General features: G+C 33.3%; 1 protein-coding gene across 1 annotated transcript in view; it reads right to left on the reverse strand.

The window, feature by feature from the left end:
- The window catches only part of UBR3 (ubiquitin protein ligase E3 component n-recognin 3), a 303032-nt gene that overhangs the window by 227767 nt on the left and 56941 nt on the right, over positions 1 to 18324 (reverse strand). The window contains 2 exon segments of the mRNA XM_078146977.1: positions 14160 to 14209; positions 14728 to 14871. Of these exon segments, the coding sequence (XP_078003103.1) occupies positions 14160 to 14209; positions 14728 to 14871 (194 nt within the window).

Below are 18324 nucleotides of genomic sequence, written 5' to 3' on the forward strand. Positions count from 1 at the left end.
TCTACTGCACCACCTAGCTGCTCCATAGTTGAGACATTTTTATAGATATCATTTAACGCTAAATGTAATAAAGCAGATGTAATAGACTAGGAAGTTTAAGAGAGATGAATTAAACTAAACTATTTTACTGGTTCAGGTTTTACTTTTTTTATTTTATTCTTCTATTAATCAAGACATACCATGATCAAAACATACTTTTTATCCTAAAAATAATATTCATTTGAAAGTATTTGATGACAAATAGAGGAAACCCTTGACACTTATTCTCTGGCTCTACTATCTTCAGTTTCAAAAAACTGCTAAGCATTGTGACAACTGAGAAGTCAATGTTGTTGGCAGTAAATACTACAAACCCAAAGTCCTTTGCAATAATTTCATTAATATCATATAGTTTATTAAAATATTTTTTCTACCTACAACATAATATTTGAGGATTTCACTATTCTCTGGATCCACAGAATTCAGAATCAAGGAATAAGATCTTCTGGTAGCAACTTTCAATCATCTAACTCAAAAAGGCAAGAGCAATAGGTTATTCACAAATAATCTTTCCATAAAAGTAATCTAAAGAAAAAATTTATCCAATTTTAGGATTCACTATATTGTCAGTTATTATGTTACTATCTCATAACCAATTTACTCTCCAAATTATGTCCAGATTGCATTATCTGAACACACACTCTTGGGTTATGGATTAACTCTGAAGGTAAGGAAGATTTACAACACAGGAGAAAGCCACTTCAAATTTTTTTAACAAGTTGCCACAGGTTATCTATACAGGGCTGAAACAAACAAATAACAACAACAAATTTCATCAGGAAAATGTTAATAACGTAACACTGGTTCAGGAAACTAAATGCAAAAAGAAGAAAAGTATAGATAAGAGAGACATTAAGATAACATAGACATTAGGTAAGATATGCATTAAAAAGATTAAACATGAAAACAATGCAATAATATATTTCTAAATTATTTTCATGTTGCTTCAATCATTTTATTTCTTATATAAAATAATAACTGGCAAGTATAATCAGAAATTTTATTTTAATTGTTCTACTTAAAGGCCGGGTTACTTTGTAGAACCCAAACAGGTTTTTATTTTCCATTCTTTAATCATCTCAATAAATTAAGACTCTGGTCCATTTTTTCCACTTATACTACTTTTCTTATATTAACCTACTCTTCTGTTTTAATAGCTAGAATCAGAAGTAATTGATAGAAATTCCAGTAAAATTTCAGCTAAATGTGTTTTAACCATGAGAGCTATTCAAAAACAGAATAGATTTACTTGTTAGCTAAGTAGTTCCCTGTCACTCCAATTGTTCAGAGCCTGGATGACTATTTTTAAGTCCTGTTTGAGATTTTTATGCGCACAGTTAAGCCAGATGATCTAAGGTCACTTCGAAGTCTAACATTCTAATATTCTTTTTCCATTGATAATTTATGATACCTGGCCTTCTAGCACTTAGCATAGTGCCTGGCATATGGCAGGTGCTTAATAAACATTTATTGACTAACTGACTTTCAAATACAAGACTAATTCTTTTACTGTCTCATTTAGGACAAAAATATCTGATTCTACATTTCAAAAATACTGATTTGCTTTAAATCTTTACAACATATAATTAATCATGCACATTCTTTGGCATTTGGTTTCAATCATGTTCAAAAATATTCCAAATCACATTTGTATAGCAAACTTTACTTACCAGAAATATAACGATTTATACTGACAAAATTACCATAAAATTCACCGATAAAATGTAAAGTGATCCTATAAAGTTATCTGAGACATATAAACCTAAAAAGTAGATGAAGGCATTACTTATACTATTAAAGACTCCCATCCTTGAAAAATATCTTTATTTTTATCATGTTGTTTCTATGATAATTTTCTAATTAAACCCACCTGAATACTATTTTGAAGGCAATTTTCTTTTTTTAACTTAATAATAATTTCTTAATAAATGATTTTAAAATTTCATGTCCATTCCATAAAACTAATGCTGCATTATTAATCTCTTTTCTGTTTAATTTCATGCAATAAATTCTACTGCTCTTGTTTCACACTGGCTATACAAAAAAAGAAACAAGAAGTACTCTGAAGAATGTTGATATATAAATAGCACTGCTGAGTGCATAACATTCTGTTACACTAGGGACAGCAGGCCAAAAAACCATGCACAGCTACTCATAAGAATGAAATTGAATACAAAGTCATAAGCACACCTGTTCAAATCAAACTCAGTACTCTAAGAGAAAACAGAAAGAGAAAAATATCAATAAAAAACATTTAATGTTTCAACAAATTAATGAATATAGTTTCTCCAGGTTGTCTTTTCCTTTAATAGATTTCAGAGAATGACAGAATTTCAGAGCTGAAAGGTACTTCAATTGTTATCTATTTCAATCCAAATGCACAGATTAAGAAAAGAGCCCACAAAATAGTATCCAGCCCCTAATAAATGAAAAAAGCATTTATGAAGTATTCACAAAGTATAAGGCGCATGGTTAAGTGCTAGACATACAAGTACAAATGGAAGGCTGCCTACAAGGAGCTTAAATTCCAATGGAGAGGGATGGCACAGGAAGAGAAAAACATCTACAGGGAGAGAAGTGGTAGCCAAAACAAAAGGTGTTTGAAGTCATAGGGGTAGTATAACAGGGCAGTCTGTTACAGATCGACACACTCTTTCTAGAAACAATGATAATAACTGACTTAATTATGGTTCCCCGAATAAGAGGTACAAATGAGAGAAGCTGAGAGTATTCACCCCCCAACAGGCCTGATGACAAGACGGCTAAAGTGAGGCAAGGCCCAAGATGGGAATTCCTAAACTAAGTCTCTTATTTTCTCCAGGGCCTAGTTTCTAAAGATCCAGTTTAGAGTTAGACAGACAAGAAAATGGCTTGGGGTCAGACCTCCACAAGGGCAAAACCCTCAGCCCACTGTACTATGGAAGAACTTTAGATTGTTAGGAAGTTTCCCCTTTCTTCGACCCTAAATTTGTATCTTTGCAACTTCTAACCTAATTTTCCTAATTCTGACCTCTGAGGTGGAAAAAAAGAAGAAAAAAAAGAACAAGCCTAATCTCTCTTTCTTAAAACAGCCCTCCAAGTACTGTAAGATTGTTATTTTCCCTTCCCTACTAGCTTTCCCTTCTCTAAGCCAGTGGTTCTCAACCTTTTTCTTCTCAGGACACCTTTATACTCTTAAAAATTTCTAAGGATCCCAAAGAACTTTAGTTTATATGCATTACATCTATTTGATATTCAATATATTACAAATTAAAACAGATAAATGTTTAAGACATTTTTAATTTATTTTAAAATAATAAATTCACTGCCTGCTAACATAAGTAAAATTTTTATAAAAAATAATTATTTTCCAAAACAAAAAATAAATTTGATGAGAAGAGTAGAATGATTTACATATTTTTGCCAGTCTCTAGTTTCTGGCTTAATAGAACACAGCAAGATCTGTATAAATGCTTCTGCATTCAATTGGTTGTGATGTTTTTTGAGAACCACTGCTCTAAGCTAAATATCCGCACGGGTTCCTTCATTTGGCATGAATCTAAGGACCTTTACTACTCTGGTTGCCCTCCTTTGGCCATTCTCTAGTTTGTCAATGTCTTTCCTAAATGTGGTGGCCACACTGAACACAATACTCCCAATATGACCTGACCACTGCAGAGTATAGCAGCACTACCACTATCTTTCTCATCGAAGCTCTGCTTCCCTTAGAGATAGCTCAGTGGCACAGTGAAGTCAGGAAGACCTCAATTCAAATCCTTCCTCAGACATTTATTTAGCTGTGTGACCGTGGGCAAGTCATTTAACCTGTCTCAGTTTACTCACTTGTAACATATCAGCTCCTACCTCCCAGGATTTTGCAAAGCACTTTTTAAACCTTAAAGTACTATATAAATGCTAGAGGAGGAGGAGGAGGAGGAGGGGTGTAGTAGTAGTAGTAGTAGTAGTAGTAGTAGTAGTAGTAGTAGTAGTAGTAGTAGTAGTAGTAGTAGGTAGTAATAAATAATTCTTTGCCCTGTTTTTCTCAGTCCTCTCATTTTAATCTGAATGAAGACTGTTAGATTTACACAATCATAGTATGAGTATGGCCTATGCTATTTCTGGCTAAACAGCATCTCTTACAATATTATTTTTTAATCCGAAATTAGCAAATGCCAACTAAGCATTTTCACACACAAAACAGAACAGAAAATGAGGACTACAATTCTCAGTTATGTACACCTCGCTTTACCTTTCAATATCTAATAAATTGAAAATGTAGCTTTCAAAGTTGTCCTGCTTCTCTTTCTTTCTATTCTTCATTCTTTCCTCTTTTATCCATTTTTAAAAATGCTTAAATGACCCTCTTCTCTTTTAGTTCTTAAATTTTTTTTTGGCAACCCTATCACTAGTCCTCCTCTCTTTCCCACCTTCCAAATTAAAAACAACAACAACAACAACAAAACTCTTGTTACAAATATCTTATAATAAATTTAACCTTACAGGCTGGAACAGAGGTAACTGTACCCTAGTGTACAGATCCCATCTCTGATTTAATTTCATTCAGTCCATGGGCCAAGCAAGCATTAAGCAAAGTAGGTATTGCACAACATAACTTTTAAAAGTCTTTTAAAGAAAGAAATCCCTACATTATGCCCTTTACAAATTTCTCATTTAAGTCTCTTTCTCTTCGTTTCTGTTTCTCTGTGTCTTGTCTACCTCTGTACCTCCCCACTTCTTTCCCCTAACTCTCAGATTATCCCTTAAAACCTTTAAGATGAGAAAAAAAAACACTGGACTTGCATACCCTCCTTAAAAAAGAGTGGGGTCGGAAACAAATACAAACAAGATTAGGAGGAAAGCAGAAAACTGGGAAAGAATTTTTACAACCAGTGTCTCTCATAAGCGCCTCATTTCTAAAATATATAGAGAATTAAGTCAAATTTATAAGAATATAAGTCATTCCCCAATTGATAAATGGGCAAAGCATATGAACAGTTTTCAGATAAAGAAATTAAAGCTATCTATAGGCATACGAAAAAACACTCTAAATCACTATTGAGTAGCAAAATGCAAATCAAAACAACTCTGAGGTACCACATCACACCTATCAGATTGGCTAACATGACAAAACATGAAAATGATAAATGTTGGAGAAGATGTGGGAAAATTGGGAGACTAATGCACTGTTGGTAGAGTTGTGAACTGATCCAACCATTCTGGAGAGCAATATGGAACTATGCCCAAAGGGCTATAAAAATGTGCACACCCTTTGACACAGCAATACCACTTCTAAGGCTGTATCCCAAAAAGATCACAAAAATGGAAAAAGGACCCACATGTACAAAAATATTCATAGCAGCTCTTTTTGTGGTGGCAAAGAATTGGAAATCGAAAGGATGCCCATCAATTGGGGAATGGCTGAACAAGCTGCAGTGTGTGAATGTAATGGAATACTATTGTGCTATAAGAAATGACGACCAAGTGGACTTCAGAAAAACCTGGAAAGACTTGTATGGACTGATGCTGAGTGAAGCAAGTAGAACCAGGAGAACATTGTACACAGTAACAGCCACATTGTTCAATGACTAACTGATAGACTTAACTCTTCTCAGCAATGCAAACATCTAAGACAACTCTAAAAGTCTCATGATGAAAAATGCTATCCACATCCAAAGAAAGAACTATGGACTTTGAATGCAGATCAAAGCATACTATTTGCTCTTTGTTTTTTTCTTTTAATTCTGTTTTGTTTTTTCTTTCTTGTGGTTCCTCCTATTGGTTCTAATTCTTCTTTAAAACATGACTAATGTGAAAATATGTTTAATAGGAATGTATATGTAGAGCCTATATCAGATTGCATGCCACCTTGGGGAGGGAGGCAGACAGGGAGGGGGAGAAAATTTAAAACTCAAAAGCTTATGGAAGTTAATGTTGAAAACAAAAAATAAATTAAATTTTTTTAAAAAGGGAGGTGGGGAAATTTTTGCCTCTTGGTATCATTTTATTTTCCAATTATAGAATCAGCCAATGCATTTTTAAAATATCTATAAAAATCTACAAATCTGTTACTAATATATTAACTATAATCTATCTCTACTCCAATCTACTGATTTAACAAATATATATTGGGTGCCTATTAGGTACAAAGCACAGAAGATGGCAGAAAAATAAATGACATAGTCCTTACCATCAAAGAAATTACCAAATGTAGCTACATTAATAGCTAACATTTATATAGAGCTTACTATATGCCAGGCATTGTGCTAAGTGCTTTTACAAATATTACCTTATTTGCTCCTCACAACAACCCTGGGAGGTAGGTGCTATTATTATTATTTACAGATGAAGAAACTGAGGTAAACAGTGATTTGCCCAGGGTCACAAAGTATATATCTGATACCCAGTCTGAACTCAGAGCTTTCTGATTCTAAGCCTAGCATTCTACACACTTTAACCACCTAGCTGCCAACAGAAAAACAGCAACTTAACATTTATAAGACACTTCACAGTGAAAAAAGCACTTGCCTCATAACAACCCTGGGAGAAAGAAAGCAAAAATATTATTGTCCTAATCTCACACATGCAATAAATGAGTCTCAAATGTCTCATCTAACCATCCAACTAGTGTCAGAGCCAGAAACTGAATTCAGTTTTTCTGACTACAAGATCTGCAGCCTACCAGCTAATACCATACTGACAAAATTTTTTTATTTTTAAAAATCAAGATCTGAAAATATACATAGGATCATAATATCATAACTGGAAGGATCCTCAGAGGCCATCTAATCCAACTCCCTCATTTTTCAGATGAGGAAAATGAGACCAAAGAGAATAAGTAATTTGCTCAAAGTCACACAAGTAAATGGCAGTCACTACTCAAACCAACATTCTGATTCTCAATTCAATTTGCTTCCCATTGCATTATGCTATGTCTTTTAACTATAAAAAAGAATACTGGAGAATAACCCATCTGTATATTTAAGAATATTAGATTTAGGGAGGCAGTAAGATATAGCGGAAAGAACAATGGCTCTAGTGTCAGAGAAGTCAAGGGAAATTGGTTCAAGTCCTACTTCTGATGGTCATTACTTGTGACTACGTACAATTCTACCAGAAAATACTCAAATGTTAAAAACAAAAAGATAGGCAAGATCCATCACTCACCTACAAGTGTCATATAAGATTACAACCTTCTAGTCAATTTTCTTCCTAGTAACCTCCATTCTGCCAAAATTTATCAAAATTTGTATATAAAAATCAAAAGTTTTTTCTTAAGTATGATTTTCAAAGACAGAGAGAGGTTGTAGACTCAACTATCTAAAAATTCAAAAGAAAAGGATCATCAACCATAATCTTAAAAGTCCAAACTGGAAAAAATAGTATGGAATATAACAGCTAAGAGAAAAATATATTTAGAAACACAAAGCTCTGCCTTATCTGGAAAACTCAGAAGTGGTACTGAGTGTATCTTCAAATTAAAATGCTTTTCTAAAGCTATAGTACCCCTCTAATTTCTACTTGGAGAGTGAAAGTATCTCTTTTGTATAGAAAACACTTTTATTATGAGTATTTATACCTTATACTCAATGAACAGTTCTCCCATTACTTGAAAATGAAAGTAAAGAGACCTACAGAGAACAAACAACAAGACTGAAGATTTAAGGAGTAAATAACAGCCTAGACTCATCAAAACTGACCAAGAGATTGTATTCCTGAGTGGGGAGCACAAGCACCTGCCAGAGCTTTTTTGTTCTTGCTAAGAAAAAGGCCATACCTCAATTACTTTGTAGTGAAGAGGGACCCTTGTGGTTAGCTGAAGAATGAGAATCAGGAGACAGGAAAAGACTTCCACTAGGGTAATTCACCCTTCCCACTCAACCCTTGCTGCCTGGTTAGTTCAAATGAGGAAGAAGTACTTTCATAAATCTCTAGCTAGGTAGAGAGACCTCAGGTCCTTTCCACCTAGGGTAACATGTAGCCAGTGATTATGGGCCTCTGTTCCTTTCTTCTTTTTTGCTCTTAAGTGAAAGATATTGGAAGTTGGCTACAATTTTCGAAAGGTCAGAGGAGAAGCAACCATCTAAGAGCTGGAGTCCATAACAAATTTTTACAGACAGTCAAACCTGGAGAACAGCAAGTCTCTAATGCACTGCTTAACCCAGGAGAGTAGTGGATTAAAACCAGTCAAGAAGGAATAACAGTGACTTGTTTATTGGCTGTGCCACATTCAGAAGTGAATTAGGTGGGGTGTATACTTTATGGCAACTACTTTAAGGTAGAGCCCTCTCTCTTCCAGGAAGATGGTGGGGAGGAGGGCACTCAAGAATTGTGCTTCTGTAACTTCTGTTCTTGCTATACCTTCTCAATAAATACCCCTCTGTAAAAGTTTTTAAAGAGGGCTAGTGGGACAGTAGAAACTATAAAGTGAATCAGATTTTTTTAAGCAGTTCCTTGGTAAGGGCAAGAAATAGCAATTGGTGCAATATTATTTCTACCTTGCAATATTATTTCATGCAATACTATTTCTACCTTGATAAATGGAAAGAATAATAAAGAGACTTTGTTAACCTATACCAAATCTGTGTTTCACGTGGTGTAGAATCACTGTGACATTGAGTATTTCTCTTTTTTCTCATTCCTCTAGGCCTGAAGCTCTCCATGCAGTAGTACACTCAAAATGACATCTTAGAGATGAAGGGTTGACAGTACTGAAAAGCAGAGCCCTCATTCTAGACATGTTTAGCACTACCCAAGGCAAATCTCTGTTTACCTCAGGGATTTTCAGTATTTAAACAATGTATTTGAAAAAATATACAACCAATATAGGTCAGCAAAGGACTTTAATGTTATTTTTAAAATACAATGTATATTTTTTTAAAATGTGTTTCTAATATATTTTACACTAGTAAGACACCTCTCTAACCTATTCCAAGATCACCAATTCTACATAAAGTCTAAAGCCACTAATACAATGCAAACCCTAACCTCTTTTATTTCAGGGGAGGAAGGTGTTTAATTAACAACATAACAGAAAAAGCTTAACAGTGAATACAGCACTTAGCTCAAAACTCAGAACAACCTAGATTCAAATCTTGAATTATAAATTTAAATCACTGTCACTTAACATCTTATTATTTCAGGGAATTAGGACTTATCTAAGAAGTCACAGATGGATTACACTGGAAGAGGGAATTCCAGAAGGTGCCAAAATCAGAGCTCTATCACAGATTCATCTATTTATTAAAAGCTAAATTCCAAAAATATTTCAAAGTGGACTATAAAAAATATAAAATACAACAAAATAAGTGAACAAACTAATCAATAAAAAGTAGCAGGAGAACTTCAATAAACTAGCAGGATACAAAATATGCCCCCCAAAATAATAAGCATTTCTAGAGAGTACTAACAAAAAATAACAGGATAGAAATTATAACTTGGAATTAGCCTATCAAGAAAAACACACTGAAAGTTGAATTGCTATCTTTTTTTTCTCTTCTGTTGAGTTTTGTTTCCTCTTTCTGATGACTCCTCCTATTGGTTTAAATTTTTACTTACAACTTCACTAATGTGAAAATATGCTTAATGGGAATGTGAATGTATAGCCTATATCAGATTATGTGCCATCTCAGGGAGGGTGGTGGTGAAGAAGGGGGAGAAAAATTTTAAACTCAAAAGCATATGGAGTATTTCTCTTTTCTCTCATTCCTCTAGGCCTAGAGCCCCAATCGAACTGCCAAGTGGATACTTTACAGAAATATCTAAAATAGTAAAATTCATTTGAAAAACTAAAGGTTTAAAATCTTAAGGGAAATAACTTCTTAAAAGCATAAGTGAAGGGGAAAGCATTATTATACTTTAACTTATATTATAAAGCAGTAATCCACAGAACTATTTAACATGAGTTAAAAAACTGAAAAGTATATCAGAGACCTTATTCCAGAAATCAATTTGGACTACTGCCAAAAAAGTCACTTAAGTGTTCATATAGCACTTCCACTACTGGGTACATACCCTCAAAAAAATCAGTAGTAAACTATTCATAGCAGTACTTTTTGGGATAGAAAAAAATACTGGAATAACAATGGATGTCCATTAAATGAGGAAGAGCTGAACACATTGTGGCTTATGAATGTACTATAATATTACTGTACAAGGACAAATATGAGAAATTCAGAGAAGCATGAAGAGTTGTATGAAGTATAAAGTGAAGAAAGCAGAACTGAGAGCGTATATATATATATATATATATATATATATATACAGACTACAATAATGTAAATGATGACACTAAAAAACAGTTGAACACAATAAATTTTCATAAACAATCTCAGTGCATGAGAAGTGATAAACACATCTTTCTCTTCTCAGCAAAGATAGACACTTCAGATGTGGAATGAGAGATACATGGTTGGATATGATTACTCTACTAGTTGGCTTTGCTTAAATGCTTTTTGTTAGGAGGAAGTATTCAATAGGGGCAGGGAGATTAATTAGTAATAGCTATTGGGTATTAAATTAGTAATAGCTAATAGGTATTAAAACAAAAGGCAACAAAAAACCCTAAGATTAAGATATCACTTAAAATATCATTTAAAGTACAAAATACCTGATGTGATGCATTTCATTTTTTATTAGCTTTCCATGTACATTCCAAAAGTAAATTATGCATCAAGGTTTCTTACTCTAGGGTCCATGAAGTTTTTTAAAAAATATTTTGCTAAGTATGTTTCAATATGACTGGTTTCCTTTGTAATCCTGTGCATTTTTCTTTTATGCATTTTAAAACATTATTGTGAGAAGGGTTCCTTAGTTTTCACCAAGCTGACAAAGGGGTAGATGACACCAAAAAAGGTTAAGAATCCATGCTACAGAAGGTGTATCATATTCGGTCTTTATGGACAGTTATATATGTAACTGCAACTATCATCAGTTATATGAGAACAAGGATGGAGATACCAATCTAAAAGACTATCACTATTAAAAAGTATTACTTTGTTCTTCATATAGACATATAACTGAAATAGCTACCAATTATGTAAAAAGATGTTCAATGCTGGTGAAGATAAAGCAAAATCAAAAAAGGGATAAAGGAAAAAACCAAAAATAGTGCAAAAGTACAAGGACATAGAGGAAATGGTGACATGGGGACATGTGGCAACATAGACTGAAGCATAGAAAAGACAACAGAGTAAGAATACTGGATGGGGATATTAGAGGGCAAAGAAAAGGGATCACACTTCATCAGCAGCAGCACCTGAACTCTGCTTCTAGCATAGCTATGAAAATTCCCAAAAGAAGGGCTGCCACTAGCCTCCGAATAAGATTAGTTGTTCATTCCTGTGATGTTGTGAAAGCAACAAAAAACTCTACAGGGATTTAAAAGCCACAAGCTCTAGTCCATGAGGTCTACAGAAGCATACAAAGCAATTAGATGAAAGTGACCCCGTTTCATCCAGATGAAGAAAGAAAGTAAAAATATCAAAAATCCACTTTCCACATTACCAAAAGCATCATTCATAAAAACAGATTTGGGTGTTTACAAAGACTGTTTAAAAAAAAATAGGCCAACCAAAATAATATGGTGCATCTAGAAAACTTGCAGCGCTACAACGTCAGTCATTAATACAGACATCATGAACACTATAATTCTTTCCTATAACTTTGTGATAATTTTTAAATTCTTTTTAACACACCAACATTCTAAATCATTACTGAAATTATTAAATTTCCTATTAAAACTCTTCTTAGACCAACAGCAAACAACAAAAGGGTTCCTTCCTGTTTATACAGGTTTGGTAAAAAGAAGTGACTACATAGCCACAATTATCCAACCCTGACAGAGTCTTATCGCAATTGGAATGTATATTGTTACCCTTGTGACAGCTGAAATTCTCATTTTTCCCTTCATCTCCCACAAAAAAAGCCTTAAAAAAGAAAATGGGAAATTTTAGAATTTCTATTTTGAGTAATCACACAGACTTTGCCATCTGTCGTTAGAGCACTTTAAGATCTAGTCTTCAACCATGCAGACAAAACAATCCAATTCTTTTTTCCTCTTTTTGGGGGGAGAAATTTTTATTGGTATCTTTTGTTTTTGCAGTACCTTCATTTCCCAACACATCCCTCCCCACAGTCCTTCCCAGAGAGCCATTTCTGCTAATAAAGGATAAAAAAGGGGGAAAAAAGTTCATCAAAACTAAGCAACATATCAAAAATGTCTGACATTATAGCAATCTTCCATACTCATAGACCCCCACCTCTGCAAAGGAGCAGAGAGAAGTATCTTCTCACAGCTCTTCTTTGGGATTTGTTTGATTGTTAAATTGTTAAAATTGTTAAAATTTCACGGTATCCAGTTTCAATTTTTTTGTTGATGGTGGTCCTTCCAATTACATTGCTTTAGTCACTGTGCTTCCCTGGTTCTGCTTTCTTTTCTTCACATCAGCTCATATAAATCCTCCAGTACTTCTCTGTATTCATCAAAGCCATTGTTTGTTACAGCACAATAGTATTTCATCACATAATGCACCACAACTTATTTAAGCCATTTCCCAGTTGATTAGCATTGGCTTAGTTTGCAATTCTTTGCTACTACAAAAACTACTGATATAAATATTGTAATGTACATAGGACCTTTCTTTTCATCACTGACTTCCTTGAAGTATATATTTGCCTAGCAGTGGAATTTCTGATTCAAAGAGTATGGACATTTTAGTCACTTTGTTTAATATATTGCCAAACAGGCAATCCCATTTTAAAATCAAACAGCTTAAAGTAGAAAAAAATTACTCTTTTAGTAGCTAATATGCCCGATGAAAAAGGAAGCCCCCAAAATTATAGAAATTATAAAAGGAGCAGCTAACCTAAAACAAGGCCCTAATAGGTCATGCTAAACTGAAGCATTTCTATTCAAATGGATGCCTCTAAAGTTTTAAAACATGAAATATCTTAGATTGATTTATTAAATTAAGTCTCTAAACAAAGTTTATAAATTAAATTTCGCAAACAAAAATCAGTCATTTGTGTACCACTGCATATTTTAACATTATAGAAATTATTTAAATAAAATTAAGATACCTATTTTTAAAATTCCACATTTTAAGATTCTGTTTTCAATAAACTTACTCTGTAGCAAAATATCAAATATGATTTAAAATTGTATGTTAAATTTTAAGAGGAAAATTTGTGTTTTAATCACATTTTGTTTCACATATTTAGTACAAGTAGAATAAATTAGTATCATAAGCTATTTTTACTAATATGTTTCTTTTGCTAAGAAGCACTATAAGATTATAAAATTATTTCAACATACAACTTTTTACTATACTAAAATTTTCTAATTCCCGATGTAGGAAATGTGACTCTAAATAATGAAGTTGGTGACATGACCCATAAAGTCTCCTTACTTCACAGTCAATCAATAAACATTTATTAAGCATATATTATGTGCCTAGTTTTTCCTCATAGTCACTATATTTTAAAATACTAAATTTTCTTCATATAAAAATATTACTACACAAAAAATTACCAGAATAAATACATGAATATAGACTTCTTTTTAAGGATGATAAGCCGGGAAATCTGTGCCTGTTAGCAGAGATTCGCCGGGGGGGGGGGGGGTAAGGGGTAGAAAGAGATGACCAGGGCCAGAGAATTAGCAGCTAGGATAACAAATTTGAGACATAAGAAATTAAAGAGGAATAGAAATAAGGAAATTGTATTTGAAAAGACAGGTAGAAATCTATCGCCTTTTTTTCTAAGAGACAGCGTGGCACAGTGAACAGAATCTTAATGTCAGAACCATAGCTTGTCATTACTCCTAACTTGTTGTACAAATAAGGACTAGCTATTTAACCTCCCCAAGCCTCAATTTCCTCATCTATAAGTTTACAAGGGGCTTAGACTACATTATCTCAAGCAGGACTGCGCTAGCTAATGTTTAACAAACAGCTCTTCGGAAGGGAAACATGTGAAGAAGGACACACTTCTAAGTTTAACCCACAGTATTAACACTTTCTTATGTCTAGACAAGAAATAAATGGTTGGAGCTGGCTCCAACCCATCCCTGTCTCCAAGACCCCTTCCAACCCTAAAACCCACAATTCTCTTGGAGGAAAGAAAGGACAATTTTAAAGCCTCACCTCATCTGAAGAATCTACTTGTCCTGACGTTCCTGTAGCACCTGCAAAACCTTTTGAAGAAGAAAAAGAAGTATTCCTTCATGGTTGTTCATATATTGTTTTACCTTAAAAATTTTTGAGGCCTATTACTAAAAATTCTAAATTTTGTTAGTTATCTTGGCAGACTTCACATCTTGAATACATCTGGATTTGGCTGGTGTCTATCTGGATAGCAACTGTCTAATAAAAACCCCAATTAAACAAATGGAATTTTATGATTAAGGAACAACTCATTATTGGACTCTACTACTTATGTGCTAAGGTTTTAGCTTACTGATAATTTTTTCATGAGTAAAAAAGTAGAGCTAGAGTGACAAAATTAATCACAATAATGAAAACTGCATTCTTTCCTTTGGCTTTGCTTTTATTCCTCTCTGTAAACCATTATATTGTTACCAGTATTCTTGCAAAGGATTTCACTACTTCACTAGAAAAATAACTACCCTTCAAGAATAAACAAATTAAAGAAATTTTTTTGTTTTTAAAAAAGGAAATATTAAAATGTTCAAAACATTTTTTTTATACAAACCTGAAACTGCCAGAGAGCTAGTGCCAGCAGCCTGGTCCTGCACGCCACATGTAAGTTTATCCTCAGGAAATGCCAATCCAGAGCCCTTCAAAGCTATGAGGTACTTTTCATGACTTTTCTTTGCACATGCATTTTCTCCAAGACCTAAAATAAAATATTTTAAATGTCATTAAAATCAAGGAAATATTCTATCTAACTTCTAAATACAAATAAACTTAGTAGACAAGAAGCCCTGGTCTGAATAACACAAAATGGCAAAAAATCCAAATAACATATAAGTATCTTTTAGAAGATGTTCTCAAAATTCACATTTCAAACCAAATAAAAGCAACCATAAAGTGAAAAACCAACCTAGCAGAATTTGCAAAGTAACTCACATTCTATCCTCCTCCTCAACAAACTCAATAATTTCTCAAATCCTTGCTAAGGAGAATCAGAGTTCAAATATAGCTGGATTTGTATTAAATTACTGTTCTTACAATCTACAGTTACTAAGTCTTTTTTAAGTAAAAATACTCTATCAATAAGTTTTTTGGAATTACAAGGTTTCCAGGGCTATTTTTTACTCGATTACAGGCTATAAATAGAAAGAGTATCTTAGCAGTAAGGCCACAGAAGCATAAGAGTAAGATATTTCAAGGATTTATCATGGAAAAGTGACTGAACCTTTAAAAAAATAAAAAGGCAAGGTAAAAAGGCACTATGCTTTTTTTGGGGGGAGGGGCTAGGCAATGGGGTTAAGTGACTTGCCCAGGGTCACACAGCTAATACATATTCTGTGTCTGATGCAGGATTTGAACTCAGGTCCTCCTGAACCCAGGGCTGGTACTCTATCCACTGCGCCATCTAGTAAGCCATTCTTTTTTTGGCACCATACTTCTAAAGATGTTACATTAAACTATTTTGTGTTTAAGAGTAAAAGCAGCTGTACTTTCAGTCACAGAAAAATAGGAATAAGCACAAGAAAATATTTATTTTCAACCTAAAATTTAAAAAGAGAAAAAAAATTTATTTAACAATAGATATTTTGGCTGGGCTTCATTACCACATTTAAAGAATTATTTAAACCACTGGTTAATCTCATTAAAAAAAGAAAGAAGAAAACCAAATTACCAGTATCAAAAGTGAAAAGGTGAATTCACCACCAAAGAAGATTAAATTAAAGCAATTATTAGGAGCTACTTTGTCCAATTATATGCCAATAAATCTGACAATCTAAGTGAAATATATGAATATTTCCAAAACTATAAGTTGCCCAGATTATTAACACAGGGAATAGAATATTTAAATAATCCTAGCTTAGAAAAGGAAACTGAAAAAACCATAAATGAATTCCCTGAGAAAAAAATCCCCATGACCAGATAGATTCACAAGTGAACAAAACATTTAAAGAACAATTAATCTCAATACTATATTAATTATTTGGAAAAAAGAAGTCCTACCAAATTTCTTTTACAACACAAACTGAGGCTGATACCTAAACCAGGAAAAGCTAGAACAGAAAGAAAACTACAGACCAATTTTCCTAATGAATACTGATGCAAAAATTTTAAATTAAAATACTAGCAAGGAGATTACAGCAATATATTACAAAGATCATACACTATGACAAAGGGAGATTTATACCAGGAATGCAAGGTTGGTTCAGTATTGGGAAAACTATCAGCATAACTAACAGACCCTATCAATAACAAAACCAACAGAAATAACATGATTATCTAAAAAGATGGAGAAAACTCCTTTCACAAAATATAACATTCATTTTTATTAAAAACACTAGAATGCATAAGAAAAAATGAAACTTTCCTTAAGATAAGTAGTATCTATCTAAAACCATGGGCAGTATTATCTGTAATGGGGGTAAGCTAGAAACCTTTCCAATAAGATCAGGGGTGAAGCAAAGGATACCCATTATCACCACTATTATTCAATATTGTTATATACTAGCTATAGCAACAGGGCAAGAAAAAGAAATTGAAAGAATAAGAATAGGCAATGATAAATCAAAACTATCACCCTTTGCAGACAATAACACAGGATACTTAGAGAATCAACTAAAAAACTAGCTGAAATAATTAGCAACTTTAGTAAAGTTGCAGGACATAAAATAAACCCATGTAAATCATTAGCATTTCTATATATTATCAACAAAGCCCAGCAGCAAGAGATAGAAAGAGAAATTCAACTTAAAATAACTGCAGACAATATAAAATACTTGGTGGTCTATCTCCCACAACAAACCCAGGAATTACAGGAACATAATTACAAAACACTTTTCACACAAATAAAGTCAGATCTAAACAACTGGAAAAATATTAATTGTTCTTGAGTAGGCTGAACCAATATGATGAAAATAACAATTCTACATAAATTAATTTACTTATTCAGTGCCATACTAATCAAATCACCAAAGAAATTATTTTATAGAGCTAAAAAAAAAAATTCATCTGGAAGAATAAAAGGTCAAGAATATCAAAAGTAATCAATGAAAAAATGTGAAGGAAGGTGGTCAAGCAGTACCAGATCTCAAATTTTATTACGAATTATAAAACTTTTTTACAAATTGGTAATCATCAAAACAATACTGGATAAGAAATAGAGTGGTAGATCAATAGAACACAGTAGGTACACATTACACAATAGGTAATGACCATAGTAAACTGGTGTTTGACAAACCCAAAGATCCACAATTTGGGGACAAGAAATCATCATCTGACAAAAATTGCTGGGAAAACTGGAAAGCAATTTGGCAGAAACTAGGCACACACCAACATATCACATGTATACAGAGATAAGATCAAAATGGGTACATGATTTACACATAAAGGGTGATATCACAAGCAAATCAGGGGAGCATGGAATATTTTACCTGTAAGATTTATGGGTAAGGGAAGAATTTATGATCAAACAAGTGATAAAGAGCACTGCGGGATATAAAATGGATAATTCTGAATATATCAAATTAAAAGGGTTTTGCATAAAATAAAACCAATGCAACCAAGATTAGAAGGAAAAGAGAAAACTAGAAGGAAAAAAATTTTTACAGCAAATTTCTCTCATAAATGCCTCATTTCTCATATACATGGGGAATTGAGTCCAGTCTGTAATAACACAAGTCACTCCTCAATCGACAAATGATCAAAGTATAGAAACAATTTTCAGATGAAGAAATAAAAGCTATCTATAATCACATGAAAAACGCTTTAAATCACTATTGATGGGAGTGTTAGACAAATGCAAATTAAAACAACTCTAAGGTATTACCTCACACTATCAGACTGACTAACATGACAGAAAAGGAAAATTATAAATGTTGGAAGGGATGTGGGAAAATTGGGACACTAATGCACTGCTGATGGAGAGGTGAATTAATCCAATTCTAGTGAGCAATTCAGAACTATTCCCAAAGGGCTATAAAACTGTACCTATCCTTTGACCCAGCAATACCACTACTAAGTCTATAACCCAAAAAGATCAAAGAAAAAGGAAAAGGACCTTTAATATAGAAAATTATTAATAGCAGCTCTTTTTGTGGTAGTTAAGAATTGGAAATTGAGGGGATGCCCGTCAATTGGGGAATGGCTGAACAAGTTGTGG

The sequence above is a fragment of the Phascolarctos cinereus genome, unplaced genomic scaffold (assembly GCF_003287225.1).
Source record: "Phascolarctos cinereus isolate Bilbo 61053 unplaced genomic scaffold, phaCin_HiC Scaffold_726;HRSCAF=1367, whole genome shotgun sequence".
In the NCBI taxonomy this organism is placed as follows: Eukaryota; Metazoa; Chordata; class Mammalia; order Diprotodontia; family Phascolarctidae; genus Phascolarctos; species Phascolarctos cinereus.